This window comes from Nicotiana sylvestris, chromosome 6, assembly GCF_000393655.2.
Source record: "Nicotiana sylvestris chromosome 6, ASM39365v2, whole genome shotgun sequence".
In the NCBI taxonomy this organism is placed as follows: Eukaryota; Viridiplantae; Streptophyta; class Magnoliopsida; order Solanales; family Solanaceae; genus Nicotiana; species Nicotiana sylvestris.
Genome location: NC_091062.1, coordinates 3,916,407 through 3,929,201, shown reverse-complemented (window position 1 = coordinate 3,929,201; position 12,795 = coordinate 3,916,407). Strand labels below are relative to the sequence as shown.

General features: G+C 37.0%; 3 protein-coding genes across 3 annotated transcripts; 2 read left to right on the top strand and 1 right to left on the bottom strand.

Annotated features, from left to right (window-relative positions):
* Positions 1-1,526: 1,526 nt before the first annotated feature.
* LOC104249055 (polygalacturonase-like) lies at positions 1,527-3,469 on the bottom strand. The gene is made up of 5 exons (XM_070147977.1): positions 3,444-3,469; positions 2,422-2,530; positions 2,033-2,125; positions 1,885-1,971; positions 1,527-1,811 (listed from the first exon to the last, which is right to left on the bottom strand). Exons 1-5 carry the CDS (start codon positions 3,467-3,469, stop codon positions 1,527-1,529), a joined length of 600 nt encoding a protein of 199 aa, XP_070004078.1.
* A 332-nt stretch (positions 3,470-3,801) lies between these two features.
* LOC138870190 (putative late blight resistance protein homolog R1B-16) lies at positions 3,802-4,893 on the top strand. Its single transcript, XM_070147976.1, has one exon. It carries the CDS (start codon positions 3,802-3,804, stop codon positions 4,891-4,893), a length of 1,092 nt encoding a protein of 363 aa, XP_070004077.1.
* A 5-nt stretch (positions 4,894-4,898) lies between these two features.
* LOC138870189 (putative late blight resistance protein homolog R1B-14) lies at positions 4,899-6,164 on the top strand. Its single transcript, XM_070147975.1, has one exon. It carries the CDS (start codon positions 4,899-4,901, stop codon positions 6,162-6,164), a length of 1,266 nt encoding a protein of 421 aa, XP_070004076.1.
* Positions 6,165-12,795: the final 6,631 nt, after the last annotated feature.

Below are 12,795 nucleotides of genomic sequence, written 5' to 3'. Positions count from 1 at the left end.
AACTTTGAAAGAGAAGGGAAGCCTTGGCGTTAAGTTTCTGCCATGTGACCATGAGGTCATGGGTTCGAGCGGTGGAAACAGGCTCTTGCATAAATGCAGGGTAAGGTTGCATACAATAGACCCTTGTGGTCCAGCCTTCCCCGGACCTCGCGCATAACAGGAGCTTAGTGCACCGGGCTGCCCTAGACCTAAACTTTGAAAGACGACTAAATAGCACAGAATAGTCACATGTTCTTACTTATCTCATAAATAGGATGCATTAATTCACATAACAAGAATCAAGTGAAAAGATGCCTTACAAGCCTAACTGATATGGAACTCAACAGATTTTGCATAGTTTTCTCCAATATCCTGTTGAAAATAAATTGTCTGGTGAATGTACATGTCAGCTAAGTATTTCAAAACTCAAAAAGTATATCATTTGCTACTAATAATCCTATAAGTTGAACGCAGGAATACAAGTAATAATTATAAAAGCAATTCAACCAAAAATACGACCTAAAGGAGGTAACGAAAACGGACCTCAATAGAACTTCCGTAGCTGTCCTCAATTTCGTCTTGAATATTCTTGGCAGAATTCACAACTGACTCCTTACAGATGCGTATATCAATTAGCTGAAGTGTGGTTATTTCTGCAAAATCTTAAGGTATCAAATCCAAGTACCAGAAAACTTTGATGAATAGTCGTTCACGTCATGGAAAGTGAATACTACTAGATCTCCAGTATCGAATTCTCATACTTTTCAGTTGCAATCGAGTAAACCCTGTTGAATTTGGCAAAACCTTTTGTCCCACATCGGTGGGAAAAGAAGGGTTGGGGGGATTTTCCCCCTATAAAAGAAGACTTAATGTTTAGGATTTAAACACACCGCTCATTTGCCTTCTCATCTGTTTAAGGCATTTGTATTTCTCTCTTTAGTATTATTTCACTTGTATTTTTGGAGTGAAATAAAATATTGGTTGTGTCCGAGGAGTAGGCAAAATTAGCCGAACCTCGTAAATTGTTCTCTTTATTGTTGTTTTATTGTCTTATTTATTATTTGGTGGCTGTCATAATATTTGGTATAGTAGTTGTGACTTATTCACACTATATACATTTGGCTTCCGCAACAAACCCGTCCTCAACTACTTCCCGCTCCTCGCCTTTGCAGGCATCATATGCTAGTTTGAGGGCCTCGAGTCTGGGAAACTTACCAACAATTGCTTAAATTTCACTATTTTAGACTCAGTGAGGTCAGGTGAATGCCCTGGCTTTTTTCTTTGATAAGTTGTCCTGCCCCATCTCTTGTCTCTTTTTTCTTTAAATAAAAAAATGTTAAAAGAAATAGTTTAGAGAACTCAGGCTGTAGTTCGCTCTAAAATTCTCATCAAGCGAAAACCGTTGCAAGTCTCATTTTCATCCAACATCAACTATTGTACAACATACGAAATTAGCAATACATAACTTAAAGCATAAAATCAAGGCTAAACAAAAAATTCAATGTACAATGATTACTGTGCTACAACACTGACAAGTTTGTTTCATTTTATTTGTCTTTTCCTTTGCTTTTCTGGTTATGCACACAACAAAGAATTGCTGGTGTTAGTACTATGTCAATACTATATTCTTGGCCATAAGCATTCCTACAATAAGCAGTGACTTCCCTTCCTGGTGTCGCTGTTCCTGGTGTCGCTGATGTTAGTTGTATTAGTTGCATAGTTATATCAGTACATGACACTGACATACTGCAGTTTAGATTTATGGCGATATCTGTGCTCGATGTTCCAAATATATTCTGGTAAATAACATTGCTGATTTGCACTCCAGTTACCTATCATGAAAAGGGTAATGAATATTTATACCTTACTCAGTGTTATACTATACACCAAACCAAGAAATTTAACCTTAGCAGAAAAAAATTGTGTGAAAGGCCTTTGTCGTGCATTCATTGGTTTGGTATGAACATCAGGCGCAAACAAGTTTTTATTAAGCTGAATATGTATTTAAAGCAATGTTAACTTGTATTACCATTTCCTTGCAAGCTCCTCAAACATCGCAGTAATTCTGGTCAAGTATAATGGGGTTCTTGACAGAGTTAAATTCAAGATTCTCAAATATGACATCTCGTACATATCCTCTGCCAACCTATTCACAAGAAGTTAATAGTAAGCGGCAGATGGATTTTATATACTATTATATACTACGGGATCAACTGAAACTACCAATTTTTTCAACATATACTAAATTATGAACCCGTAGTCTCAAAAGTACATGAGCTTGAAGCTAAGAACCTTGAACATTGAACCCATTGAGTTTAAATCCTGAATCCGCCTTTTGTTTTGGTCAGCGCATTTAAGAAGAGTAAATTCATGTGTGAAGTTTCAATATTATTAGTTCTGATTTTAATTCATTTTTTCAATGGCTAAGTCTGGTTAGTATACCTGCCATGTCTTGATACGAGCTCCATTTGTAGTTCCATAGAAGAAAGCATTGCTCACATGAATGCTTTCTACTTGAGCAAAATTACCACCTTTTCCTAAGCTTCCAATACTGAATACAAGCAGAGTTAAAAAGATTTCATTAGTATTAGGAAGTTAAAATCTATTAACTTACTAAATCATCCTTATCTATTTGATCCAAATAAATATGACATGCTGAATTCCTCTTTTCTAAGGATTTAGTCTTTTGCCACTCTTTCTTTTTGGCATCATAGTATAGGTCATTGTTATTAAAACTTCACCACCAAAGGATGCGGTGGGATGGTTGGGATCCCTCCGCTCTTAGCCAGGGGCTCGAACTCGAGCCCCAAGAATGGAGAATTTCTTGGTAGGGAGTACTTAACTCCCTTAGTTGGCCTATCCTGCGGATATCTGGATTAGTCGGGCCAGTGAGTTGCAGAAACCAGATAGTTAAAACGAATTAAAAGAAAGATCATAACATGGTTTTTGTGGCTGCAATCGGATGGTAATGGCCGCATATTGAGAAGACTGAATGTGAATTCCATCAGTATTTGGACTATTTCTTGGAGATTGTGAGTTCTATCTAAGACAGAGAGATAATTCCCCCGTCAATAGACACTCCTCCATCAATTTCTAGCCTATGTTATCTGCAAACTTTTATACTAAATCTTCCAATTTCTAGCCTATGTTATCTGCAAACTTTTATGTTATCAGATGATACATGTATATATCCCTATCTGACCTTTGTTTTTTTCTTGTGCCTTTCACGTTTTTAATTAATTTAAAAATATTTATACCTACCTAGCTAATACAAGACGAGCAACTGTATGTAATATTAATAGGTGGTAAAAAAACTTCAGCTCTAGAGCTGAAATTTTTGTGTTGTAACTGAAAACTTCAGGTCTAGTATGTAATATTAATAGGTGGTAAAACACCTCAGCTCTAGTATGTAATAATGAACACTCTTTGTCGGGACTCTTTTTACTTCTTTTAAGTTTGAATACCCTTTCCCTGGCTTCGCCACTTGCATCGCATACATACAGAGGCACATGGCTTATGCTGCTATTACTTCTTTTATGAGCACCATACAACAATCAATGGAATCGACTGGACTTGTGATGCAATTGTTCTATGAAAAGCTTGAATCCTTGAGAGCTATTATGGAGAATTCATGCAATATAACAGGTGATCATGAGGCATTAACAAGCTTGGATGCGCAAATTGCAGAGCTAGCAGACGAATCAGAATATAAGGTTGACTTGGAATCAAGAAATATTATTTTGCCCGAAAATGAAAAAAAAAAGAGCTTTTGTGAATCTTTATAGCCTCGTAAAAGAAGTAGTAGGACACATTGATTCAACGATGAAGAAGTGGATGGAAATTCAAAACAACCTCAAGAACATCCAAGATCTTAAAGCACAAAATTTGTCTCTTGTTAGTACCTCACGACATGGCTTAGAGCCTGATGATAAGATGGTTGGCCTTGAAAATGAATTCGAGATGATGCAGGATCAACTTGCTAGAGGAGCAAGGGAACTAGAAGTTGTCTCACTTGTCGGGATGGGGGGCATCGGCAAGACAACTTTGGCAAACAAAATCTATAGTGATCCATTCATTATGTCTCACTTTGACATTCGTGCAAAAGCAATTTTTTCACAAGAGTACTATGCCAGAAATGTGCTTCTAGGCCTTCTTTCTTCTATAAGTGAAAAGACCGATGAATTCCATGAGCAGCAAAATGATGATCAACTAGCAGACCGACTACAAAAGCTTCTAAAATATGGGAGTTACTTGATAGTCATTGATGATATATGGACTAGAGAAGCATGGGATAGTATAAAACGATGTTTCCCAGACTGTAACAATGGGAGTCGAATACTCATGACCACGAGGAATGTGGAGGTGGCTGAATGTGCTAGCTCAGGTAAGACTCCTTATCATATGCGCCTCATGAATTTTAATGAAAGTTGGAGTTTGTTGTACGAAAAGGTCTTTGTGAAAGACTATTTTTCCCCTGAATTTGAACAACTTGGCAAAAAAATTACACTAAACTGTGGAGGATTACCTCTAGCACTTGTTTTGATTGCCGGACTTCTCTCCAAAATTGGTAAATCATTGGATGAGTGGAAAAGTATTGTCAAGAATGTAAGTTCAACGGTAAACACAGGGGTTAATGTCCAATACATGAGGGTGGTTGCATTAAGTTACCATTACTTGCCTCATCACCTAAAACCGTGCTTTCTATATTTTGCAATCTTCCAAGAGGATGAACTGATTTTAGTCAATAAACTTGTGGAATTATGGGCAGCAGAGGGATTTATGAAGGTGGAAGAGAGGAAAAGCATAGAAGAAGTGGCAGAAAAATGCCTAAAAGAACTTATAGATAGAAGTTTAATTTCCAACCGCAATTTGAGATTTGATGGAAAAATTGAGATTTGTGGAATGCATGATTGAGAAACATGAACATTGTGAATGTTACGAGGGAAGAGAAGTATCAAAATTCATATGTGCAATCTATGCATCTTTCCTCTAAGAGTCGAGGTCGGATCAGTATCCAAGTGATCAAGCATGAGTATATTACTGAGAAAATACTGGCAAGGTATCCTAAAAATGAATTTCGTTCTATTATCAGTTATAGACAAACAATGTTCATACCAAAGATGTTGCACTTCAAGCTAGTAAGAGTACTAGATCTTGCTTTAATGAGATTTTCTGCTTTTCCCAGTTCGATTCTAGATTTAATTCACTTGAGATACCTAGCTTTGACGCTTTCTCCTAGCTTGCAGCATTATTTAGGAGAAGAGATTTCCTCATCTTTTTCAGTAGACATTCCTCCATCGATATCTAGCTTATGTTATCTGCAAACTTTTATACTTAAACCTTTACAGCCTAAGACCCGGCAACATCCTCTGGTATTACCATATGAAATTTTGACGATGCCACAATTGAGGCACCTCCATTTGGACTGGAATTACTTGCAGTATCATGAGCCTACAGAGAAAAGTTTAGTTCTGAAAAATTTACAATGTCTGTCTGGATGGAATCCTTGGCATTGTACTAGGTCCGTCTTCAGACAATTTCCAAATTTAAAGAAGTTGCAAATATGTGGCATCTGGGAAGACTTTCGTACTCGCAAGGACCTTTATGGTTTTCATTACTTAGATAAGCTCGAGGAATTAGATTTTGTTCTTACTTATTCAGGTTATGCTTGCTTTCTGGAAAGCATTACATCTTCAGGCCTTTTGAGGTTCACGAGGCAAAAATTACGAGCAATTTTTCTGGACAGACCATCTTGGGCCCTTCCTCCTACAGAAACATTTCCATATCCAATCCTTCCTCCTCTAGATGCTTTTCCGCAGAACCTCAAGAAACTAGCTTTTTACGGGACTTGTTTTCAGTGGAAGGATTTGAGCTTTGTTAGTAAATTGCCCAAACTCGAAGCCCTTAAACTGGGAATTAGTGCCTGCATAGGCGTGGAGTGGAAGGTAGTTAAGGATGGTTTTCCTAGCTTGAAGTTTTTGCTACTGGACCATTTGGAGTTTCGCTACTGGAGAGCTAGTTGTGATCACTTTCCATGCCTTGAACGGCTATTTCTTGAATATTGCTGGGATTTGGATTCAATCCCTCAAGATTTTGCAAATATAACTGATAGGACCAAACCTGTTGTTGTATGTGAAAGTAGACAAAACAAAAGAAAGAAAAATCAAAAAGAGATGAAAATATGATATAAGCGCTTACATCGACATTCTTGTGATGTAAGCACTTATCTCAGCATTCTTATGATGTAAGCGCTTACATTGGCATTCTTATGATGTAAGCGCTTACCTCGGCAGGGCATTTAAATGCTTATAAATAGGGGTCTACATTTTCATTTGTAGATCATCCCAAAACTTCTTCTTTCTCTCTTCAATTAATAAAGAGCTATTCTTTGTGTGGCCGTAGAGTAGGCAAAAATTGCCGAACCACGTAAATCTTGTCTTGTCTTGTCTTGTGCAATTTATTGTTTCTCTCCTAAATATCATTTTCCTTCTATTATCTTGACATGCTTACTCAACAATTGGTATCAGAGCACAGACAGTGTAATCATGGTAGAAAAGTACAGTATTGGTGCAGGTACTATTCACAAGAATAGTGCGACACTATTGATCATCGTTACTATTCACAAGCACTATTCACATAAATTATTTTTTGTGAAAAATGGCATCGGAAGAAGGTAAGGTTAAGATTGACAAGTTCAATGGCAAAGATTTTGGATTCTGGAAAATGCAAATAGAGGACTATTTGTACCAGAAACAATTACACTTACCTCTGACCGAGGTGCAACCGGAGACTATGTCCAAAGCGGATTGGGATCTATTAGATCGCCAAGCTCTTGGTGTGATTCGTTTGACGCTAACACGAAATGTGGCGTTTAACATCATTAACGAGAAGACCACTGCAAGCCTGATGAAGGCGTTATCAAATATGTAGGAGAAGCCATCTGCTTCAAATAAAGTCTATTTGATGCGTCGATTGTTCAACTTAAAAATGACAGAAGGTGGATCAGTCACGGAACATATCAATGAGTTTAATACAATATTAACTCAGTTGAGTTCTGTTAATATAACAATTGATGACGAAATCAGGGCGTTGATTCTACTATCATCTCTACCAGAGAGTTGGTCTGCAACAGTAACTGCAGTTAGCAGTTCATCAGGAAGTACCAAACTCAAATTGAATGATATCAGAGACTTGGTTCTAAGCGAAGATATTCGCCGAAGAGAATCAAGTGATTCCCCAGGATCTGCTTTTAGTACTGAAAGCAGGGGGAGAATCAACCAAAGAGGACAGATTTATGGTCGTGGCAGATCAAAGTCAAGGAGAAGAGGACAATCCAAAAATCGCAAGGACATTACTTGTTGGAATTGCGATAAAAAGGGTCACTACAGTAGTCAATGTAGAGAACCAAAGAAGAAGAAGGAAGAAAATTCAGCAAATGTAATTGTTGAACAAGTTGGTGATGCATTAATTTGTTGTGCAGACAGTCCAGTCGAATCTTGGATTCTGGACTCAGGTGCATCCTTTCACTCTACATCATGCAAAATATTATTGCATAATTATATTGCTGGAAAATTTGGGAAAGTTTATCTAGCAGACGGCGAACCTCTCGACATTGCCGGAAAATGTGAAGTTCATATAAAGACTTCACAAGGCACGCTATGGAAATTGCAAAATGTACGACATGTTCCTAGCCTCAAGAAAAATCTGATATCTATGGGTCAGATTGACGATGAAGGATATACAACAACATTCGGCAACGGATCGTGGAAGATAACCAAAGGGAATTTGGTTGTGGCATGAGGCTTCAAAAGGGGAACACTGTATGTAACTACAATAGAAAGAGATACTATAACAACAGTTGATCATGGTCGTGATACAACATTGTGGCACCGGAGGCTCGGGCATATGAGTGAGAAGGGAATGAAGCTTTTGGCATCCAAAAAGAAGTTGTCAAACCTAAAACATGTTGAATTAGGTTTGTGCGAAGATTGCATTTACGGGAAACAAAAGAGAGTTAGTTTCTCAAAGGTGGGAAGGACGCCAAAGAAAGAGAAGCTGGAACTAGTGCATACAGATGTGTGGGGACCAGCTCCTGTAACCTCTCTAGGAGGCTCACGCTATTATGTCACCTTCATTGATGATTCCACAAGAAAGTTATGGGTTTATTTTCTAAAAAATAAATCTGATGTATTTGTTACCTTTAAAAGATGGAAAGCTGAAGTTGAAAATCAGACAAGTCTAAAGTTAAAATGTCTGAAGTTTGACAATGGAGGAGAGTATGATAGCCAAGAGTTCAAACCATTTTGCTCGGAGAATGGGATCAGAATGATCAAGACAGTTCCTGGAACACCGGAACAAAATGGTGTTGCTGAGAGGATGAACAGAACCCTGAATGAACGAACCAGAAGTATGAGAATACATTCTGGATTGCCGAAGTATTTTTGGGCTGAGACTGTTAACACGGCAGCTTACCTCATAAATAAGGGACCCTCTGTACCGCTGAATTTTGAAATTCCTGAGGATGTATGGACAGGAAAGGAGGTAACTTTCTCACATCTGAAATTTTTTGGTTGTGTTGCTTATGTGCATGTAAACTCTAATGATAGAGATAAGCTTGATCCTAAAGCAAAGAAATGTTTCTTTATTGGCTATGGTGATTGTGAGCACGTGATTTTTGATTCACGATAATTACTCCAAAAGAAATCGAAAGATAAAGCAAGTTACCTTCGTGTACAATCTTGAGAGTTTGCGTGACATTTTAGTAATTATTTTGTCCGTAAATGTTTACCTTGTTGCAGTTTAATTAAAAATACAAAAATACTTGTTGCATGCATATTTAGGATTAATTGAGCCTTTAAGAATTAATTAAACCATAATTTGGTTTTAAAAAGCGAAAATCACAAAAATATGCATTTTTATTCTATTTGTTGTCATCGTGTGATTTTATTAAATGTTTTAATTTGTGTGTTAATTGTCGTTAAGTGTTAATTAATATCTGTGTAGTTTAATTTTGGTTGTTATTTAATTAGGAATTTTTCTCTAAAGAAAAGAGTGCAAAAAATTGAAGAAAATATCGGATTTGGGCTTCACAATTAAACCAAAAGAGCAGGCCCAATGTGTGTAATAACCCAGTCCAGGACCAGGTCTCTCAGCCGTCTCCCAAACGACGTCGTTTGGATGCTTTCAATCTGGACCATTGATCAGTCAGATCTAACAGTCCAGTTCAGTTCTTTCATTAATCCAAACGACGTTGTATGATTACAATCAATCATGGCCGTCTTTTCCCTTTAATCCAACGATACCGATCAATCCTCTATACCCGACCCACTTCATCCCAGAGACCGACCCAGTCTCATTTAATCAAACGGCACCGTTTCCCCCTTAACGAAAGATCCTGGCCATCGATCCCACCTCATCTAACGGCCAGGATCAATTACCTCACCCCGTATATAAGTCCTAAACCATACCCCGCACCCCCCATAGCCATACCCCCCTTCACCTCTTCGTCTTTGAACCTTCAAAGATCAGATATGTCTGCAGCCTTCAACCACCGTCTTCCGCCCACCGGAAATCGCCTCACGGCGGTTCCGGTGGTCCAAATGACCCCAGCTTAACACCCTCGACTCCTCTTAACCTCCCCATTCCAAATCCATAACCCATATCTCTCGAATCAGGCCCCAACGTCTCGAATCTTCGATTGAAGGTTGGCCTGAAAACCCAACCCTTTTCGATGGCTACCAAATTAACACCATAGCTTCTCCTGACTATCCTCGTTATAGATCCGGTAGTAGTTTAGGTCGAATCTTCCTGGAACTGCTCGAATCTTCATTTTGAAGATTCGAACAAAACCTAAAACTACCCTAATGTACCCCAAAATCACACCAGTCACTCTCCTGACCTCACTTGTAACCAAACCAAACTTGGTTTGGTTCGAATCTGACGAGAAATGATCAAGCCCCAAATTAGACCTTCAAGAACCCTAAAATTCCAAATCATGGAATCTGTCCAAATTTAATAAAAGTTTCGGGTCTAATCGACCTTAATCGAAGTATTTTCAGTTGAGAATACTTCGACTAAGGTCTGTTCGATCTCAAAGTGTCTGAATCAGAGTTTCAAAGACTGGGTCCGTATAATTTTGTTATTATGAGGTATTTCCTTTTCTTTCCTTCGTATTTGCTTCTCTACATATCTGTTTATCTGCTGTATTAATTTTAAAATTTCTTTTGGTCAATTGACCTTGTTCATATTCAATAGGATCAATTCTGTCATTTGTTTAGGTTCGATATGATTGTTATGTGTTGTAATTTGTATAATCGATTAATGAGTTGCGTCGATTAATTAGTTTCCAGTTAATCTATGTTTCTGTCAATACCACTGAAATTGCCTGTGAATTGCCTAATTGTCTGGGGTCTGATTGTTTAGTATCAGTTGTTGTAAGCAGTCTATTAATTAGTTTCGTCAATTAATTCACTCTCGTTTGTTAAAACAGAAAGTTTGTCAAACGTTGTTGTGTATATTTGATCCGTGGCCATTTGGTTTCAGGGCATTGTCACCCTAATGACAATGAACTTGCATTCCTGATGTTTGCATTCATGTGCATATTGATTAAATATTTCAGTTTCAGTTTTAGGGATTGTGTTAAGTTCTATGTTGTGTTAAGTCTAGATTGATTTAATTCCAAGTTCATTTGTTCCAATTGATTTCTAACTGTAGTCCTTCAGTAATCAGAAATAAGTTTGGGTACATTTGAAAGTCAGGTTTAAATTTTAAATCTTTGTTAAGGTTGAAAACAGATTTCAGATTTTAAAAGTTGTAATGCAATAGTGTTTGTATCAGGAGGGCAGTAATATTAAGGGTTTTCAGGGGCAATTTTGGATTGAAATAGTTAAGTTTATATTTTAGTATTAGTGCTTTGTTAATGGGGGTATTAACTAATACATTAATGGAGAACAAGAGGTAATGGGGGCTGAAAATCAGGGAAAAGGCTTCCTTAGTGGAATTTAAAGTAAAAAGAGCAGATTTTTAGTGGGGAATTCTGATTTTTTTTGAAAGGGAAAAAGGCCGGACAGATTGTATAAAAAGGGGAGCAGACTGAAAGAGAGAAAAGATTGGAAATACTGGGAAAGGAGAGGAAACAAATTCAGAAAAAAATCAGAACTTTTAGATTAAGAGTTAGAGTGTTGAGTTTGAACTTTGGCATTAAGAGTTGTCAGGCTGTTGTTCCTAAGTATTTGAAAATCAGAAACTATTGTTTCCTTGCATCTGTCTGTGTTTCATTTTGGTACTTCTGGGTTTTCAGTTTCGTTTGAGCTGGGTTTACTGGTTGTTGTTGTACTGATTGGTGCTGATTGTCGCTGTTGTTAGCTACTGGTCTACTGATCTTCACTTTCTTCTTCTGTTTCTACTATCAGGTACACTTTCGAATCATTGTGATGCGGCTGTTGTAGTGAAAACAAATACTCAAGTAGTCAAGTATTTAATTTGTATTTGCATGTTTAATAGTCAAATGATAGGCAGATGTATAACCTATCTTTGTAATTCAAATTAAGAACATGGACGATGGAATTCATATTTGGCTAGAACTATTTTCTTTGGATTATAAACTGTAATTTGTAAACTATTAATAGTTTTCCAGTGTATGTTAGTTAGAATTCTATTTCATTTCGAATTAAGTATATTGAGTTATTAGAATTAAACAAGTTTAGGTAATCCTAATTGGAGCCGGTATCAGTCTGAAATAACAAGTTAATCGTGAACCTGCTGATAAACCTAGTTAAGGCATAAATTTGGACTAATTGTGTGAATTAGGTATTAATGTTTGGTTCAGGCAGCTCGTTTGTTTAAAAAGGGGATTTGTTTGGTTTTAAGGGATAATTGTTTGAATAGGTTTAGTTCTGCCAGTTTTAGGCAGAAATAAAAAGGCCATTAATTTTATAGAATCCGTAGGCTTGACATATTTGAAGCGCGATTCAATGTAGAAAGGATAAGAACCTTAATCCAATAGGTTATCCAAGTTAACGAGTTAGCTTCAACAAACTTTTGTAAGCATCAGTAATTAAGGTGGGTTTAGTTTCAAATAGTTGAAAAGCATTTAGTCCCAATGAATCAATTCGTCTAACCATGCGAGTTTAATCTAGCTATAGGTTAATTAGTTTTGTTTTGAATATGTTATTTGTCGATGTTGCATTTTATTTATAATTTCAATTTTAGTAATCTTCTCTTCCAATAACATTTGTCTTAATCTAGCAATTAATATGTCACGTTTTTTTTAGCATGTAATTAACTAGGATTATTTTCTTTTATTTTAGAGAACAACCTAAATAGAAATGTAGTTGCTTTAGGACCGTTCTTTTAAAAAGAATGAGATGAGCCTCGCCGAGTAAAAATATAAAAATTGCGGGGCCCTCGGTAAATATTTACTTTAAAAATTGCTTAGACTTCGGAATGGACCATTTAGCAAACTCTCACGGCCTTACCCAAAGTAAATGATGCGCTAGTCGCTTTAGGCGCGCCTTTAATAATTTAATTTTCTTAAAACTCGGGTGCACATTTATGTGACCCAAATCCAAATCTCAACAGAGTCGAAATATGTTGATAACCACGGTCACATTGATGTGACGTGGTTCGAGATATATTTTCACGATGTTGCAATTCTCTATAAAAATAATAATAACAATAAATGCAGTTTAAAGTTGAAATTACACTATAGTTTTTGAACAGGTATTAAAATCAGATATTTTAGCCATTACAACAGTTTAAGCGACTGTGCTAGAACCACGGGATTCGGGGGTGCCTAACACCTTCCCTCGAGTCAAC

Coding starts and splice junctions, on each gene's coding strand:
- LOC138870190 (XM_070147976.1), top strand. CDS start 3,802: ATGAAGAAGTGGATGGAAATTCAAAACAACCTCAAGAACATCCAAGAT.
- LOC104249055 (XM_070147977.1), bottom strand. CDS start 3,469: ATGCAAGTGGCGAAGCCAGGGAAAGG. Junction 2,531..3,443: donor GTGGCGAAGCCAGGGAAAGG/GTATTCAAACTT, acceptor GCTTGTATTCAG/TATTGGAAGCTTAGGAAAAG. Junction 1,812..1,884: donor CACAATTTTTTTCTGCTAAG/GTTAAATTTCTT, acceptor TTTTCATGATAG/GTAACTGGAGTGCAAATCAG.
- LOC138870189 (XM_070147975.1), top strand. CDS start 4,899: ATGAACATTGTGAATGTTACGAGGGAAGAGAAGTATCAAAATTCATAT.